At 41.2% G+C, this 16,915-nt stretch overlaps 2 protein-coding genes across 3 annotated transcripts in view; both read left to right on the top strand.

The window, feature by feature from the left end:
- The window catches only part of crocc2 (ciliary rootlet coiled-coil, rootletin family member 2), a gene marked incomplete at both ends in the record, with an annotated part of 51,279 nt that extends 39,673 nt beyond the window's left edge, over positions 1–11,606 (top strand). The window contains 16 exon segments of the mRNA XM_081380500.1: positions 437–580; positions 2,215–2,453; positions 2,558–2,717; positions 2,955–3,122; positions 3,228–3,313; positions 3,315–3,556; positions 3,764–3,915; positions 4,337–4,457; positions 4,546–4,709; positions 4,958–5,209; positions 5,291–5,479; positions 6,437–6,586; positions 7,621–7,821; positions 10,749–10,880; positions 11,218–11,397; positions 11,523–11,606. Coding sequence (XP_081236626.1) covers positions 437–580; positions 2,215–2,453; positions 2,558–2,717; positions 2,955–3,122; positions 3,228–3,313; positions 3,315–3,556; positions 3,764–3,915; positions 4,337–4,457; positions 4,546–4,709; positions 4,958–5,209; positions 5,291–5,479; positions 6,437–6,586; positions 7,621–7,821; positions 10,749–10,880; positions 11,218–11,397; positions 11,523–11,606 — 2,664 coding nt within the window.
- A 2,058-nt stretch (positions 11,607–13,664) lies between these two features.
- sned1 (sushi, nidogen and EGF-like domains 1) overlaps positions 13,665–16,915 on the top strand; it is a 31,315-nt gene continuing 28,064 nt past the window's right edge. For both annotated transcript variants that reach the window (XM_081380388.1, XM_081380387.1), the window contains exon 1: positions 13,665–14,144. In XM_081380388.1, the coding sequence (XP_081236514.1) occupies positions 13,935–14,144 (210 nt within the window). In that variant the 5' untranslated portion in view covers positions 13,665–13,934. The remainder of the gene's footprint in view (positions 14,145–16,915) is intronic.

Raw genomic sequence — 16,915 nt, 5'->3', positions numbered from 1 at the left:
AAATGTTTAATAGCGTTCATTTTTTAATACATTTTCATAAGTTAACATTAAACTGTTTGCATTCTAAAAATCTGTTTGGAGCTGAAGAACCCAAAAACCCTAAGTGGAAGTGTCACACACACTACACTGAAAAATGTTTTGGTGTAGAAACATTTTCACAATTAATTTCAAAGAAACATGGCAGCAGGTCAGGCCGATGCACCATGACCCGGATGGGAGTAAGGTTTAGGGGGGTGGGTGTAACAGAAGCAAGCTAGTGCGCCTCTTGAGGCCAGGGGAGTGAGGTTTACAAAGTTTTATTTGCTTTAAAGAGAAGTGAATTAACTTGTTACAGAAAAAATGACTCATAATGAATAAACATTTTGATCCACTGACAGCCCTAATCTAGATTTTTCACATTATATATTCATTTTTCTCTCTCCTCCTCTCTTTGTAGGACACAGTTTTAGGGTTGCAGGCAGAGCTTCAGGACTTGCGGTCTCGTTTCGAGGAGTCTCTGAGTTCCCGTGAAGTTTCAGAACGCAGCTTAAATGACCAGATCAGAGAGCTGTCTATGCAGAGGCAGGAGACTCAGCAAGAGGTCACACAACCCGAGACTTTACATTCACATTCCAGTTGTTCAGTTACAGAATCACATTTATCATCTAGAACACAAGAAAGCTATAGCCCAGGAGAGCAGTAAAATTCTGTTTGTGCCAGTGCCAAATAACCAACGTCATGTGAGTTAGGAGGTGAGTTAGTTTATGTTGGGCCGTGAGGAAACATAAGGCCTGTTGGAGTCCAACTCGTACCTACCAGTGGCAGTCTTGGGGAGAGCCATTTAGCACACACTCTTGTTGAACTTGGCATTACTTAATGTGTATTGAGCATGTTCCAGGTGCCACCAGTTTGGTTGGTAGGCACACATGTTTTTGCTTGTATCCATGTGTTTGTACACTTCTAACTTTAAGGCTCAAGGTCAACCTTGAGAATGGACTTCTGCACAAACCTCAGGCCACACATTAAGGCACCTAATGTGAGATGTGCCTCGGTGGCTGTGGTGAGAAATTCATCTTTGGGTGAGGCTTTCTACTCACCAAGATGGATTCTCCATTCCTGTTTGATTATTTTCACTAATCCTCCTCCAGCCTGCCCTGGTCAGACAATGACAAACCATCAGTGGTGAGAGGGAAAGATAAAAGCTAGCAAGGGAGTGAAACACAAGAATCTCTCTATGATATGAAAAGGAAAAGTTGGAGTCACAAATAAGCAGGTGCTCAGGAGTTTATTTGTTCTTGTACTGTAATGAAATTCTCCATGGAAACATCGCCCCCAATTCTTCAACAGGGGTCATCGCTAACCCAACTGTCTTTCACTGTCCTATTAACCCAACCCCCTATAAATGAATTAAACCAATGTGGGTTTGCCACAGGCTTATTTCTTTTACATTAAGATTTATGAGAAGAAAACATCTTGTGTGGCCCAGTGAACTTACATGCACACATAAACACACACACGCACACACACACATACACATATTTCTCTTCAACATACCAGCATATACACACACTTGTACACACTGCTGATGTTTCTCATCATTGCTGCTGTGTGTGGCAGTCTTTGGAGCCTGTCCTGTCTTTCTCTGTTTTTCTTCTCCCTCTTTCTCTCTGCATTCTGGCTACATTTTTGGGAGAAAAATGCACCGTAAAATGATTAGCTGTAGCCAAGCAATTACCAGAATGTGGGTCATATTCCTGTGTGTTTACATGGGCGAGGAGTTTCACCCTAAGCATATCTGATGAAAGTGTTCGAAAATTTAAACCATTTCACATGCACTTAGAACACATTTTTAAATACATACGAGAATGTGCCCTGAAATCCGGCGTTGAAAGGAGGCAGAACTCTTTGGATCGGTCTGATGCTCACATGCTTTGAGAAGCTGAATGGAACAAGGCAGTGGAATTTTACTAATAGGCTGTGTTTCCATTTCATTCATCTCATGGAAAATGAAGTTGAATTGTCCTCAGCAAAACAGTGCCACGTAAGGAGTATGACTGTTAAAAGTCTTCACTCCCTCTGGGTGTCAATTCACCACACTTGCGTGATTTAAATGGTCTTTATTTCAGATTGCTAAAGTTACACCATTATGCTCAAACCATGACCAACGACTCCTTTTGTATTTACAGAATCATTTGGATTCATTTAATCTTTCTGTCTAATCTCGGTCTCTTTCAGGTGGAGCATTTGAGGAGGGAACTGAGCGAGGTGGAAGAGAGCAGGGACTCTGGCCGTAAGGAACTGATCGAGGCCCATCGAGAGCTGAGGGAGTGTTTGCAGGACAGGGACGCTCAGCGGTGTGAGGGCTTGGAACTGAAGAGAGCTTTAGGGGATGCTGTGAGAGAGAAAGAGGCCATCCAGACTTCCAATCACGAACTCCGTACAGCTGTCAAGAGAGCCGAGTTTGAAAACAACAGGTTTAGCAGACTAGTCTTAAGTTTGTTCATTAAATAAATGGGCAATTTCTTTCTTTCATTACAAATCTATTAATCTGCCTTGTTTTTCTCTTGGTTTTTATCAGTTTGAAGCGAGTGGGAGAGGAGAAGGAACAGAGGCTGACAGTTTTAGAGGAGTGTAAATCCTCCCTCCAGCAGGAGGCGCTGAAGCTGAGAGCCAACATGCGTGAGCTTGAGAAATCACGCTTGCAGGCGCGCAGAGAACTGCAGGAACTGCGCAGACAGGTCAGGGCCATAGAAATCAAAGGTTTTTCTTGTGTAGTTCGTGCCTTTACATTATCCTAAACATCTAGAAACATCTAAACAACATTTATTGTTAGTCTAGCCATATGCGCATATACAGTGTGTTTTACAGGTCTGTAGTGAATCGTCTTCCACATAAAATTCAGCTGTATATCAGTTCTGTATACATTGCAAGCATTTTTGTAAAATAACAACATAAAAAAGCATGTGTGTGAGCAGGTGAAGACATTGGAGGGTCAGTGCACTCAGCAAGGGCAAGAGTTGAGTGACATGCAGTCCAGACTGTCTCAGGATGAGCAGAGAGAGGAAGAAATGAGAAAGGAGACCTTCACTCTCAGACAAAGAATACTGGAGAGTGACGCTGGCAGAGAGGCAGCCCTGAAGGAGGTACAACACACCAACTGGCATAATTACAGCATCCACACACAAATACAGTAACATGCTTAAATTGTTAGAACTGGTCTGTCTGTGTGTGCGTGCGTGTGTGAAAAGACTGCTGGCTTGCAGCGGCATGTAGCAGAACTGGAAGAAGCGCATCGCCAGGAGAGAGAGATGCAGCAACAACGGGATTCCAACCTTCGAAGCCCAGGCCGAGCTCAGAGAGCTTGGGCTGAAGGTCAGTCTAGCAGAGTCCCGGGCCCAGGGGCTGGAAGAGCAGCTGGGACAGAATGACGCCATTCGGAGAGATCTCGAGCACAGGTTGAATGTTCTCAGTTCTGCGCTGAAACGTACACTTGGAAGTGGGCGTGGAAGACGTTCACCCACACCTGGGGAACGTGGACGGAGCCCCTCACCATGGAGAACTCGCTCACCTGTGAAAGGTAATGCGTTCTCAGTCCAATAATGAATCTGGACTTTTTTTTAGCAACGGTTAGTTTAGGGTCAAGAAGAAGATCACCACTCTTATATTACAAAGGATTCTTTTCTTCAAAGCTGAAGGTTATTAAACAATGGTCTGCTCTAACGTACAAGGTGTTCTAAATTACAAGTCAAAAGAATTAAATGGAAACTTGTGCATATGCCCTCAGGTGAAAACATGTCAGAACAGCCTGGGGTGGGTGGGTCGCCTGTGTGTTCTCTGTCCCCCTCCCACGGAGAGGACAGAGAGTTGGATCTGGACTCACTTCAGATGTTGCTTCGTAGCTTCCAGCAAGAGCTCAGGGACACACAGAGAGAGCGGGTACCTGACACCACTACATCACCACAAAGGACAAAGAGGCATCATAAAAAGAATTCAACATAACTGTACTATATAGTATAACTATGCTAGTCTTCTGAAGAACTGAAAAAAAAAAGAATGAATCATGCAGACTGTTTCTGTGAACTGTATCAGCCAACTTACATAGCTTGTTTGGCATTTTTTGCTCAATTTGGATCTATGGTATACACTTCCCTTTCCCATACAAACCCAAGATTTGTAGGATGTTACCATACAAACGTTTTTTGTTTTGAAAATGACCATTATCTCCATGGACAAAACTATAGTCTATATAGGCACACACAAATGAAGGATCACAAACAACACAATGTGTAACGAGAACAATGAACATATGAATAAAAATAACTTAAACATCCTTCTCTCTCTGATTGTGTGATTGTAGGATGAATCCCAGGCACAGGTGCATAGTCTCAGCAAGCAGGTAGAAAACCTTCAGGCCAGTCAGGAGAGAAGCAACACACGTATACAGATGCTGAAACAATCTATCAGAGAGCTGGAGGAGGGTAAGAAGGAACTCTGCTCATTAATGAACAGTTTGTAACTCTGTTTTTGATTAACATGGATGAGAATGTGTGGGTGTGTGTTTGCCAGGAAAGCGTGAGCTGACCAAGCATTTAGAGGGGATGCAAGCATCACTCGCCTTACAGGATGAGGCAGTTCAGCGTGGAGAAATACAGAATAGGATTCTGAGTGAAGAGTTGGACAAAATGAACAACAGCCAACAGATAACTGAGGCAGAGGCCAAAGCACTGCAGGTTAACACAGTCTACACTAACACAAAATGGTTTACAAAATTGAGCGCAACAGTGACATCCTACTTTTCAGCCTCAAGGCTTCACAGAAGTGAAGGTCTGACAATTGAACACAATAAAACAAAATCATTGTACTGTAGGTCTATTTTGAAAGATGCATTTGTTATCATCAAAAATCTTTTAGCAATAAAGATCTCTGATGAGTTGCTCCTCTGGTAGTCACATTATCTGTATAAATACACTGTATTCAGGAGAAGCTGGAGCGCTCCCAGGCCTCTGGGGAAAGTCTGGAGGCCGAGCGTCGTCGTATGAAGCAGATCTGTGAAGCCGCGGAAGCGCGAGCTGCCAGGCTGGAGCTCAAGCGACGGGGGTTGGAGGGAGAGCTGCAGCGTGCCCAGCTCCGAGCCACAGAGACAGAGGCGGAGGTCAGCTCACTGCAAGAACGCCTCAACAACCTCCGCAGAGAGCTGGGAGACAGCGAAGAGCGTGCTGCTCTCCTGAAGGTGCGTGTAGGTTTACTCTGTGTCTAAAAGGACATGTTTCATGTGTGAGCAATATAATAGAGCACGGTTGTCCCAATGTAGGTTGAGGGTGAGAGGTTGGCAATTGCCTTGGCACATACAGAACTGCAGGAGAGCCAGTTGAGGGAGCAACTGCAGGCCATGGCTGCATCCTTGACCGACAGCAACACTGCTGCAGGATCAGCTCGAGATCAGGCCGCCCAACTGCAACGAGCTCTCACAGCCAGCGAACATGACCGGAAGATGCTGCAGGTCAGTGTGGCTTTTATAGCTTGCACAAGTTTGCAGTTTGATAAATGTCGGCATGAAACGGAAATTGCACTAGTCTTTTCTTCCCTATTGTGACGTACAGAATATCCTAGTGAGATTGTTGCTTTGATTGAAGGTTACAAGGGCACATGAATTAAAAAATAATTATATAACTGTATGCACAAAGAAATCATTAAACTGGCCATACTAGCAGCAATATACTAGCACCAAAAGTCCTACAGCTGCAAGATAGAAGACAAGCTCAAACATCTCAACTTGATGGAACTTACATAAAAACAAGTTAAAGCAAATTCTCCTTCATGGCTTTATTAGAAACACTGTCAATCATTTATCTTCATCATGAACTCACAAACAACCTTATTAAGTTCATTGTGGTTCAGCCACATGCACAATCAGGACCGCTCCCATTTTGATCTCACTTCTCCTCAGTTCACGTACAGCTTTAATTGAAACACCACAGATCATCTTACTACCACAGCCACAATATGTAGTGATTTATGCTGTGGTTCCATAACTTTTCCAGATTTGGAATTTTTTTTTTTTTTTTTTTTAAGTATTTACCTTTGCTCCTGTCTGTTCCCTGAAGGTTCTGGATGACGGTGCAATAAAAAGCTGGACTGAACTCATTAATTTTCTCTGGTTCCTCTGGAGAGCTTTTAAGGCTTAGTATGAGTCTGTGTTTTAAAGATGCTGTACAAACAAAAACACTGCGCCCTCAGTGTAAATCTTTTTCAGTTTGCTTGAGACCTGCCAGTTCTTGCCAATAAAAAGAGGTCCAGAGGAGAAAGAGAGAGTGGGGGGAAAGGATAAAAAGACAGGCAATTGGTAGTAGTGAGGAAAAGTACAGCTTCCTCATTAAAACTGTATGTGGGTGTCTGATTATGCGTGTGTGGATTGATGCCCGTTCGTACTTGTCTGTGTGTGTATATGTGTGCGCAGGAGAGGTTGGATAAGACACGGGAGGCTCTGACAAACGGTAGGAAGCAAAATCATGGCTTGAGTGAGAGACTACAGAGCCTGCAGAGAAGCCAGGAAGAGTCTGAACTCAGGGTCTCCGAACTCGACAAACAGACACGTGGCCTGCAGGAGGTTGTGCACTCACACACACACATACTCTTACAGTTTACACACTGTTCTAAATGGTTAGTTTACAATGAACAATGAAAATTCTGTGATCATTTACTCACCCTTATTTCTTTCCAAGACTTTCATTCATCTTTCAAACCCAAATTGAGATATTTTTAATAAAACCTGAGAGATTTCTGCACCTCTATTGAAAGTCCATTACAGTTTTAAAAAGTTCATAAAGAGATCGTAAAAGAAATCCATATAAATCGATAGGGTTAAACCAAGTCTTCTGAAGAGACAGAAAAAAACAGATTTAATTTAGGCTTTTATCCATATGTAAACATTGATCAATGCAAATACAAATAAGTCAAAATGGTAATGCTTGCTTGATGCGCAGGAACCAATGAGGTTTGTTCTTGCGCATCAAGAAAGTATGTTTGAGCTTCCGTTTACCGTATTTGAGGTTTCATTAGAAATATCTTCTTTTGTGTTTTGAAGATGAATCAATCTTATGGGTTTGGAAGTAATTGATGAAAGAATTTCCATTTGTAGGTGTACTATCCCTTTAATATAATTTGATTATAATTATATAATTATAATAATTATATAAAATTATATAATTATAATTTGTATATTTAATATAATTTGGTCCTTGCAGGTACATGTATCAAACACATACTCGAAAACATTTTGCCATCCATGTCACAATGGGGTAGCGGTGTTTCATTTTTTTTCTCTGTTTCAGTAAAAACCACAAAATAAAAATAAATAACAACCAAAATATTCAACAACAAAAAACACAACCAAGTACACTATCATGGCCATGATATACTGACAAACAGATTTTTATTAAAAAAGTTGAATGCAATTCAATGTTAACTCTATTACACTGTATCTTATCTAGACACCAACACACTCTGTTATCTCCTCCATGTTAACTGAGTTTTTGCCCTGTATGTGAAACTTCCTAGTCCAGAAATTTATGTTGATCTTCAACCAGTTCTGGTGACAGCCATATAGATGGTGTCTATTCTACATCTTTTCTGATTGTCTAGGCTGTGAGACAGAGGCAACAGGCTGAGCAGGAGGCGCAAGAGAGGTGTGCACTCCTGAAGGGAGAAAAGGATCAGCTTCAAGAGCAGGTGGCTATCCTGCAAACCACTGCACACCGGCTGCAGGGAGAGAAAGCTGAGCTGGAGAGGACACTGCTGCGTCTGGGAAAAGACAGGTCCTCTCTAAAACGGACCCTGGAGAAGGTACATGTCATGCTATTATAAACACATTATGATTCACAATGACTTTCAAATACAGTTTGTTGTGTATGTCATCATCTGTGATGTTTACTCTGTGCAAACTAATCAGAGTGGCTTATCTGTACCTTAAACTACTGTAAGTATTATTGGTTGAGGTAAGTTTGCATGAGAGCTTTTTTGCAGATTTTGTGTGTGTTTGAGTCTGTATGAGTGAAACACACAATCATCCTGATGGGTTTAGCTTAAAGGATTAGTTAACTTTCAAAAAAATGTTTGCTGATAATTTACTCACCCCGATGTCATCCAAGATATCCATGTCTTTCTTTCATCAGGCGAAAAGAAATTAAGGTTTTTGAGGAAAACATTCCAGGATTTTTCTTCATATAATGGACTTCAATGGCAACCAACGGTTTGAAGGTTCAAATGTCCATCTCAATACAGCTTCAAAGTCTCTACACGATCCCAGTCGAGAAATAAGGGTCTTATCTAGTGAAACGGTCGGTCATACTTGTATAAGTATATACTTTTTAACCACAAATGCTCGTCGTGTACCATCTCTGAGATGTGCGACGCATTGCATCATCACGTTGGAAAGGTCACGTGTCACGTCATCTGTCTAAGGTATTTGTCTGTGTACTCCGGTTCAAAAAGGTAGAGAAGGGCGAAAAATTCCATCTCATTTTCTCCTCCAACTTCAAAATCGTCGGACATCTTTGTTTTAATTTATTATTATTATTATTTTTATTTATTTCGTGACCTTTCCAACGTGATGTCGTAATACATAGCGAATCTCAGAGATGGTACAAGACGGGCATTTGTGGTTAAAAAGTATATATATATATATATATATATATATATATATATATATATATATATATATATATATATATATATATATATATATATATATATATATATATATATATATATATATAATTTTTTTTTTTTTTTTTTTTTTTTTAGAAAATGACCCTTATTATCTTATAAATTAGACCATTATTTCTCGACTGGGATTGTGTAGAGACTTTGAAGCTGCATTGAGACGGACATTTGAACCTTCAAACCGTTGGTTGCCATTGAAGTCCATTATATGAAGAAAAATTCTGGAATGTTTTCCTCAAAAACCTTAATTTCTTTTCGACTGAAGAAAGAAAGACATGGATATCTTGGATGACATCGGGGTGAGTAAATTATCAGCAAAAAGTTTTTTGAAAGTGAACTAATCCTTTAAGCTGCAAATTCTATACAGTGGGGAGAACAAGTATTTGATACACTGCCAATTTTGCAGGTTTTCCCACTTACAAAGCATGTAGAGGTCTGTAATTTTTATCATAGGTACACTTCAACTGTGAGAGACGGAATCTAAAACAAAAATCCAGAAAATCACATTGTATGATTTTTAAATAATTAATTTGCATTTTATTGCATGACATAAATATTTGATCACCTACCAACCAGTAAGAATTCCGGCTCTCACAGACCTGTTAGTTTTTCTTTAAGAAGCCCTCCTGTTCTCTATTCATTACCTGTATTAACTGTACCTCTTTGAACTCGTTACCTGTATAAAAGACACCTGTCCACACACTCAATCAAACAGACTCCAACCTCTCCACAATGGCCAAGACCAGAGAGCTGTGTAAGGACAAAATTGTAGACCTGCACAAGGCTGGGATGGGCTACAGGACAATAGGCAAGCAGCTTGGTCAGAAGGCAACAACTGTTGGCGCAATTATTAGAAAATGGAAGAAGTTCAAGATGACGGTCAATCTCCCTCGGTCTGGGGCACCATGCAAGATCTCACCTCGTGGGGCATCAATGATCATGAGGAAGGTGAGGGATCAGCCCAGAACTACACGGCAGGACCTGGTCAATGACCTGAAGAGAGCTAGGACCACAGTCTCAAAGAAAACCATTAGTAACACACTATGCCGTCATTGATTAAAATCCTGCAGCGCACGCACGGTCCCCCTGCTCAAGCCAGCGCATGTCCAGACCCGTCTGAAGTTTGCCAATGACCATCTGGATGATCCAGAGGAGGAATGGGAGAAGGTCATGTGGTCTGATGAGACAAAAATAGAGCTTTCTGGTCTAAACTCCACTCGCCATGTTTGGAGGAAGAAGAAGGATGAGTACAACCCCAAGAACACCATCCCAACCGTGAAGCATGGAGGTGGAAACATCATTCTTTGGGGATGCTTTTCTGCAAAGGGGACAGGACGACTGTACCGTATTAAGGGGAGGATGGATGGGGCCATGTATCGCGAGATCTTGGCCAACAACCTCCTTTCCTCAGTAAGAGCATTGAAGATGGGTCGTGGCTGGGTCTTCCAGCATGACAACAACCCAAAACACACAGCCAGGGCAACTAAGGAGTGGCTCCGTAAGAAGCATCTCAAGGTCCTGGAGTGGCCTAGCCAGTCTCCAGACCTGAACCCAATAGAAAATCTTTGGAGGAAGCTGAAAGTCCGTATTACCCAGCGACAGCCCCGAAACCTGAAGGATCTGAAGAAGGTCTGTATGGAGGAGTGGGCCAAAATCCCTGCTGCAGTGTGTGCAAACCTGGTCAAGAACTACAGGAAACGTATGATCTCTGTAATTGCAAACAAAGGTTTCTGTACCAAATATTAAGTTCTGCTTTTCTGATGTATCAAATACTTAAGTCATGCAATAAAATGCAAATTAATTACTTAAAAATCATACAATGTGATATTCTGGATTTTGTTTTAGATTCCGTCACTCACAGTTGAAGAGTACCTATGATAAAAATTACAGACTTCTACATGCTTTGTAAGTGGGAAAACCTGCAAAATCGGCAGTGTATCAAATACTTGTTCTCCCCACTGTACATGAATGTAAAGCATGTGACAGTATTTCACACCAGATTTCTATCCTTGATACATTTAGTGTTTGCATGCGTGTGTTGTGTGCAGGTGGAACAGAATCGCCAAAGGAAGGAGGTCGAGGTACTGCATGCTGAGCGTGAGAGAGAACAGCAAGAACAAAAAATCCGAAATCTAGAGCTAGAGTTAAGCGAGACACAGGCTGAAATTCACACACTACAGGTGATATAGATATTTACGAGTATTATGACATTTTTAATGCATGGATCAGAATCTAGTCCACTCAACTTTTGATTGGTAAAAAAAAAAAGTCTGATTGCTTCGAAAAAAGCATAGATGTACATTTCTTCTCAATAAACCACACGATTTGAGGTGTCATTCATTCCTGCAGCCCAAAACTGTGCGAAAATAACGCCTGAGTTTAATGCTCAGGGTTATGGGTTTATTCAAGTGAGCAATAGTTATAGTACCTTACAAAGCACCACTAATAATATAAAAATGTCTTTTTGTTTGTGTATTGGATTGGCCTGTGATAGGATATAATGTGTTGTCTCTGCAGTCCCAGATCTCTATATTGGAGCAAACTCACTCCCAGAGGCTCATGGAAGTGACGGCTCACCTCAGGCAAGAGCTGGACCTGGAGTCAGAGCGGATGAGGAACTCCCAGCAGCAGGTAGAGAGAGCACTGGAGGCTCGGGAGAAAGCTCACCGCCAGAGGGTCCACTGTTTGGAGGAACAGGTTTGAGAAAGCTATAAAGATGTGACCACATGAATTATAAGAGTGTACATTTACATCACATTCAATAGCAAGAAGCCTCTGATGAATACATGACTGCTTTGCAAAAACTGTTGTGTGTTTCTCAGGTTTGCACACTGAAAGAACAGTTGGAGCAGGAGATGAAGAGGAGGCAAGCATATATGAAGCAGATACATAGATTGGGGGTCTAAAAAAACGAAATGGCTTGAGAATTCAGGCCACGGTAACCAACTGACAGCTTTTTGTTTGTAATCTCTCAAAGGCCAATGAAACAGGGCCAGTGCTTACATGGATGGACTTATGCATAACTTATGCATACTGAAATTTTACACACGCATACTTCACACACACTTTGGTTTTAAAAAAACACAAAATCACTGGTCTCAGGGAGAATTGTTGGACTAAACTTGCACAAATACTTTAAGTAATCCTGATCCACACCATAAGAACCCAGTAACAACAAACAAAGAGATCACTGTTTCACTAAATTCTTCTCAATTGCCAAATTGTTTTAAGGATTTACTCAGCAAACTGTTAAAAACAGACGATAAATCTACCTAAGTCTATCCCTGTTCATCTTAGAGCATTAAGCACAGTCTCAATTCAACACCACACACACACACTTGCATTTTTACATTTTCAAAAAACATCACTTATTATGTTTTAAAAGCTGTTTTCCTTATGGGGTCCAAAAATGTCCCCACAAGGATTTCGGATATTGTCAACTTTGTGGGGACATTTTGTCCCCTTAATGTTGGTTTTACCAGGACACACACACACATACACACACAGTTTGAAACCGCTGTACCTACCTAAAACATCACACCCTAGGTTCCCAAACTGTGTAATAAACCACATAATTTTTCTCTCTTTACTTTCTTTATAACTTGCTACTCTGTAACCTAAATAATTACTGTGATCATTATTTAATTAAACAACCATTTAGAGAATAAGATCATCTTGTCTTAGCTAAATTACAGCTAGAGTGAATCAGGACAGAAAACGAATCATATCTTGCCTACAAATTCAATTCAATTCACATTTATTTGTATAGCGCTTTTCACAATACATATTGTTTCAAAGCAGCTTTACAGAAAATGTATGTCTACATTATAATTTAGAGTGATCTGTTATCAGAGGTGACTATCAAAGTTATGTATTTCAGAAATGTACATATACAAATCACATAGTTAGCTAATAATGTATTACTTTAAGGCAGAAACAATGAGCTCATTGAAGTAATGAATACATGTTTGTTAAATGATTAGGATATATAGAAAATGTAGAATGTTGTTTTCATAATAATTTGTTTCCATATGGTGTTTCTCTAATGGGTGTTAAAGCGATTCTTAATCACGAATTATACAGTGTTCCATATAATAACTATTAGAAAACTGTTTTGTTTAATCACAAAGTCATTTTTGTCAATAAAACATACAAACAAAAAAATTGATTTTTGTGTTCTGAATAATTGCTGTCAGTTGGTTTTGGCATTTTGGATAATTGCTGTATATGATGTGTACACATAAAAAGATCCTTGTTGCAAGATATTCTTGCTCCATGATTTGATTCCTACCACTAATGACCCCCTGTGTAAAAAGAATCACATTTTATTTTAAGGGGAGTTGTTTCAGGCATATTTAAAATCTATCGTCTTGTATTATTAATTTGGAGGAAAATTGATATTCAGAGAGTAAGCAAGCCTTCAGTACTCCTCTAGTCCAAACCAAAGGGTTTTTGTATATTTTCCTCCACTTGAACAGGCTTCTTGAGCACAATATGCAAGGAATGCACTATATATGCATCCTATCACATGCCATTCTGGAACTCTTACACTGCCATGTGGTGGTTTGTACCACACGAGACACGTGCTTGTGAGTAAGGGTATTTTTCAGCAAAGGTTAAGAGTAGAGGAGAGTGCCCTGTCAGAGTCTCTTTAAAGCAGCCCTTTGATTACCATAGCTCCACCCAGTGCTTATCCAGTTACCGGTCTCTTCTCAGCTATTGGATGAGAGTTCTTAATCATGCAAGGTAGTGAATCCCTGGGGGGGGGGGCTGGGTCTGAAAGAACTCCTTTGGCAGGCAGAATAGAGGTTTTATTGAGGATATTTCTAAACTAACCATCAGGGACCAAGTCACTGGATTGTAAAAAAAAAAAAAAAAAATAGAGCCGAATCACTCTGCTCCCTCTCCTTCTTTCTCTCTCTCACTCTGTTCATTTCAGTGAGCGGCACGGAGCACGGCAGCTCTTGAGCACCCAGCAGCACACAGAATGCAAGGAATCTACCCCCTTGTCTTAGACCAACAGTCCAAGTACCAGGGCTCAGAGCAGATCTGAGAGGAAACAAAGAGTGGAATTAGAAACCAAAAAGAGGAAAATTTACAGAATCAGGGAGAAGAAAGACAAGGAGAGTATCACTGGTTGAGCATTTGGCACTGGTGATTAGAGTTGTCCTGTTGCCCTCTCTGAGTGTCCAGGATCCTAGTCCTCTCCTCTCCATCCCTGTGCAGACAAGGTCATGGGGTGGCTGAGGAGACCAGTGCTCTCCATGTGTTTGCTTCTAATTTTGCTTCATGGCATGAAGGCTGCTGTACCTCTGGAGGAGTTCTACCCTTTTGGGCTGGATGAAGGTGACTCCCAGACCATCGAGCAAGATGATGGGGGATCAGGACTGATAGCAATATCCGTGGCTTTCCCTTTCTTCGGAGAACGGCACACCGGACTCTATGTGAGTACAGATTGTATTTGTATGTGTGTTAGTGTTGTGCAGGAGAACTAGGTCTTTCATTCAGTAGCTTAATTGGTTTGTGTATGTGTCTTTGAGGGAAACAGAGCCAGGTCTTATAGCCTGTGATTGGATAATGAGCCTCTGGACCACAAAGTTTTTACGTTACATTTGGTCCTACACAGTGACTGAACTACTGGATGGTTTTTAGTGAAAAGATGACAGTCTATATTGCGGCTGCAACACATCTGCATAAACTGTGGTTTGAGAGAGTGAGGGAGAGAGAAGAAACTGCAAGTACGACCAACGAGTGTGGCGAGTGCTCTGACAGATCTCGGAGCTTTGATCATAGTTGCGTCCTGCTTTTGGTTGTGCGAGATGGGCTTTGATCTGTGACATGTAAGCTTCTCAGCCTCCGCAGGGGAAGCTCCATCCTCGTAAATTAACACCATCTGTTTTGGTGCAGCATCCCAGTCGTTCTGCCTCCCAAAATACGCCGCCCCACCCTGAGCACCCATCTTTACAACCATATTTCCATCCCCAACAACCTGCCCAGCCTGGCCGAGGTACCACAGCAACAGAGGCTACGTTTCCAGACTGGTCTGCGAGCAAATGGATGAATGAGATCACAATCCCAATGCAGCGGACAACTGACACAGCAGACATGCCAGAGAACCGTTCTCCCACCCAGCCACTACATGTCATTCAAACAAACGTGCCCACACAACTTTAAGGGGTAATATTGTGTTTCCTATTTTAAAGTCATGAAGTCACTTAGATTCATGTTCTGGCAAATGCAGCTTGCTAAAATAGTGCAGGGTTGTCTACATAACTTAGTTTAACTTGTGATGCATCTGTGCGTCACCCCGAGAAGTATCTCATATCTCGGAGCACAATGTAAATATTAATGTGAATTGGAGACAAGATAAGACCTGCTGCGGATAGCAGTGAAGATCTAAAATTAGATTAGTTCAATGTGATAGAGCAGAAGAGGACTGAAGCTACAGTACTGGGTGGTAACTACAGAAAGGGTGCACCGAGTACAAACTGGGAGGTAACTGCAGGTCGATCTGAAAAAGATTTAGCAAATCACCGGTGCACTGAGGCATGCGACAGCATTAAAATTGCGGTCAAGATTTCTGTAATGCACTCGAGCTGCTTGAACAGAATCAATTACACTTCAGCTTTATTGCATGCCAGAGCCACATGTAGATCTGTTCCAAAAGAGAGCGGCATTTAAACAGGTGAGATTTCAGAGGGCAGATCCTCATGGATAATTTCTTCCGGAAGGGCATTCCAAGCCTTCTGGGCTTGGAAAAACAGAAAAGCTCTTGAACCAAACAATTTGAGGTGGTTCTTGAGAGTTGTCTCAGGGTATTACTGTAAGAGCTTTCCTAAAGCAAAAAGAAGGATCAGTACTGCCTTTGCTATTGCATGTTTCACCTTCTGACCTACTCTCTCTATCCACCCCCAGTCATCTTTCTCACATTTTCTCATTCACTCCCCCTTCACGATAATTGAAATATTATTTATAATACTATAACTGTGACTCAAAAATACTGATCTCTGCCTCAGCTTCAAGGCAGTGTATTTAGTGTATTTTTTACTGACAGGGAAAACAGGGATTTGTCCATTTCTTGACAACTACATTCCTGTGTCAGATTCAACTATATTAGGCATAACAATAAGTTTGCAGAGCTGTTAATGAATGAATGAATGAATGAATGAATGAATGAATGAATGAATGAATGAATGAATGAACTTTGTTCTAGGCTTTGAAACTAAGTTTTATTCACAAAACTAATTTTTAACTCTTTTGTTGGGCTGAGGAAATGTATTAAAAATAGCTGGAATAATAATTCAATACAAGTGGCCAGCTTTTTTCACAGTACACTGTTCTGCTATATATTACATAGAACATAAATATACATTACTATGCCATCTACATTCAAGCCTCATCGCCGATAATTATGAAAGCAAGTTCTTTGCCATCCAGTGCCTCCAAGTGCCTGGTCGATATGTCCTCTCTGCATGATCTTTAATCAACTGAGAATTGTCCAAAAGGTCCTGTTTCTTGTTCCACAATGCTGTCCATTTGTTTGGGTCTGAGAGATTTCACATGTAGCTGTGACCTCTCCTCTCTCCCCTCATTTACCCTCACTCTTCCTCTTACTCCTACTCTTCTTCAGCCTCAGATAACAAGTTCAGGGGTCTTCCCACTGGACCTGTCCAGCTGCTCTAGTGAAGAAAGGAGAGATCCCTTTAACAGAACCCAGATGCATCTGTAAAGTGTCTCAGGGATGCCAAACAACGCAGGCTCTCAATTAACTAACCTTATGAACAACTGGGATGAAGAGCAGAGAGGATGAGATCCAAGGCTAGAGAGGAAAGCATGACATGGACTTCCACAACAAATGTAAAAAACAGAAAGCTTGAAATTATTGTGAATGAAACTGGAGTAAGTTTTGATGGTGAACAGAACACCATGGTGGATTTTTGGGGACCTCAAGTTAAGGAACCGATACCTCCCAACAAGTTGTTTGTAAGAGAAGCTATAAAATGGATGTTTATAATTGTATTAAGCATAGAATTGTTCATCCAACAGTTGAGTCAAAACAGAAGAGGGGAAAATGATGGGGACAGAAAGATTTGAGGTTTCACGGCACACTGAGAGCACATCTGCTAAAGCTCATCCTCAGCACTATAACACTTCATGTTTGCGCAACTATAGAGAGGCAATCTTCAACCTTCAGGGATTTTCTCTTTATCTCCTT

This window comes from Scardinius erythrophthalmus, assembly GCF_964197995.2.
Source record: "Scardinius erythrophthalmus genome assembly, chromosome: 12".
NCBI lineage: Eukaryota > Metazoa > Chordata > Actinopteri > Cypriniformes > Leuciscidae > Scardinius > Scardinius erythrophthalmus.
The sequence above is the reverse complement of the archived record's forward strand: the minus strand, read 5'-3'. Positions and strand labels throughout refer to the sequence as shown.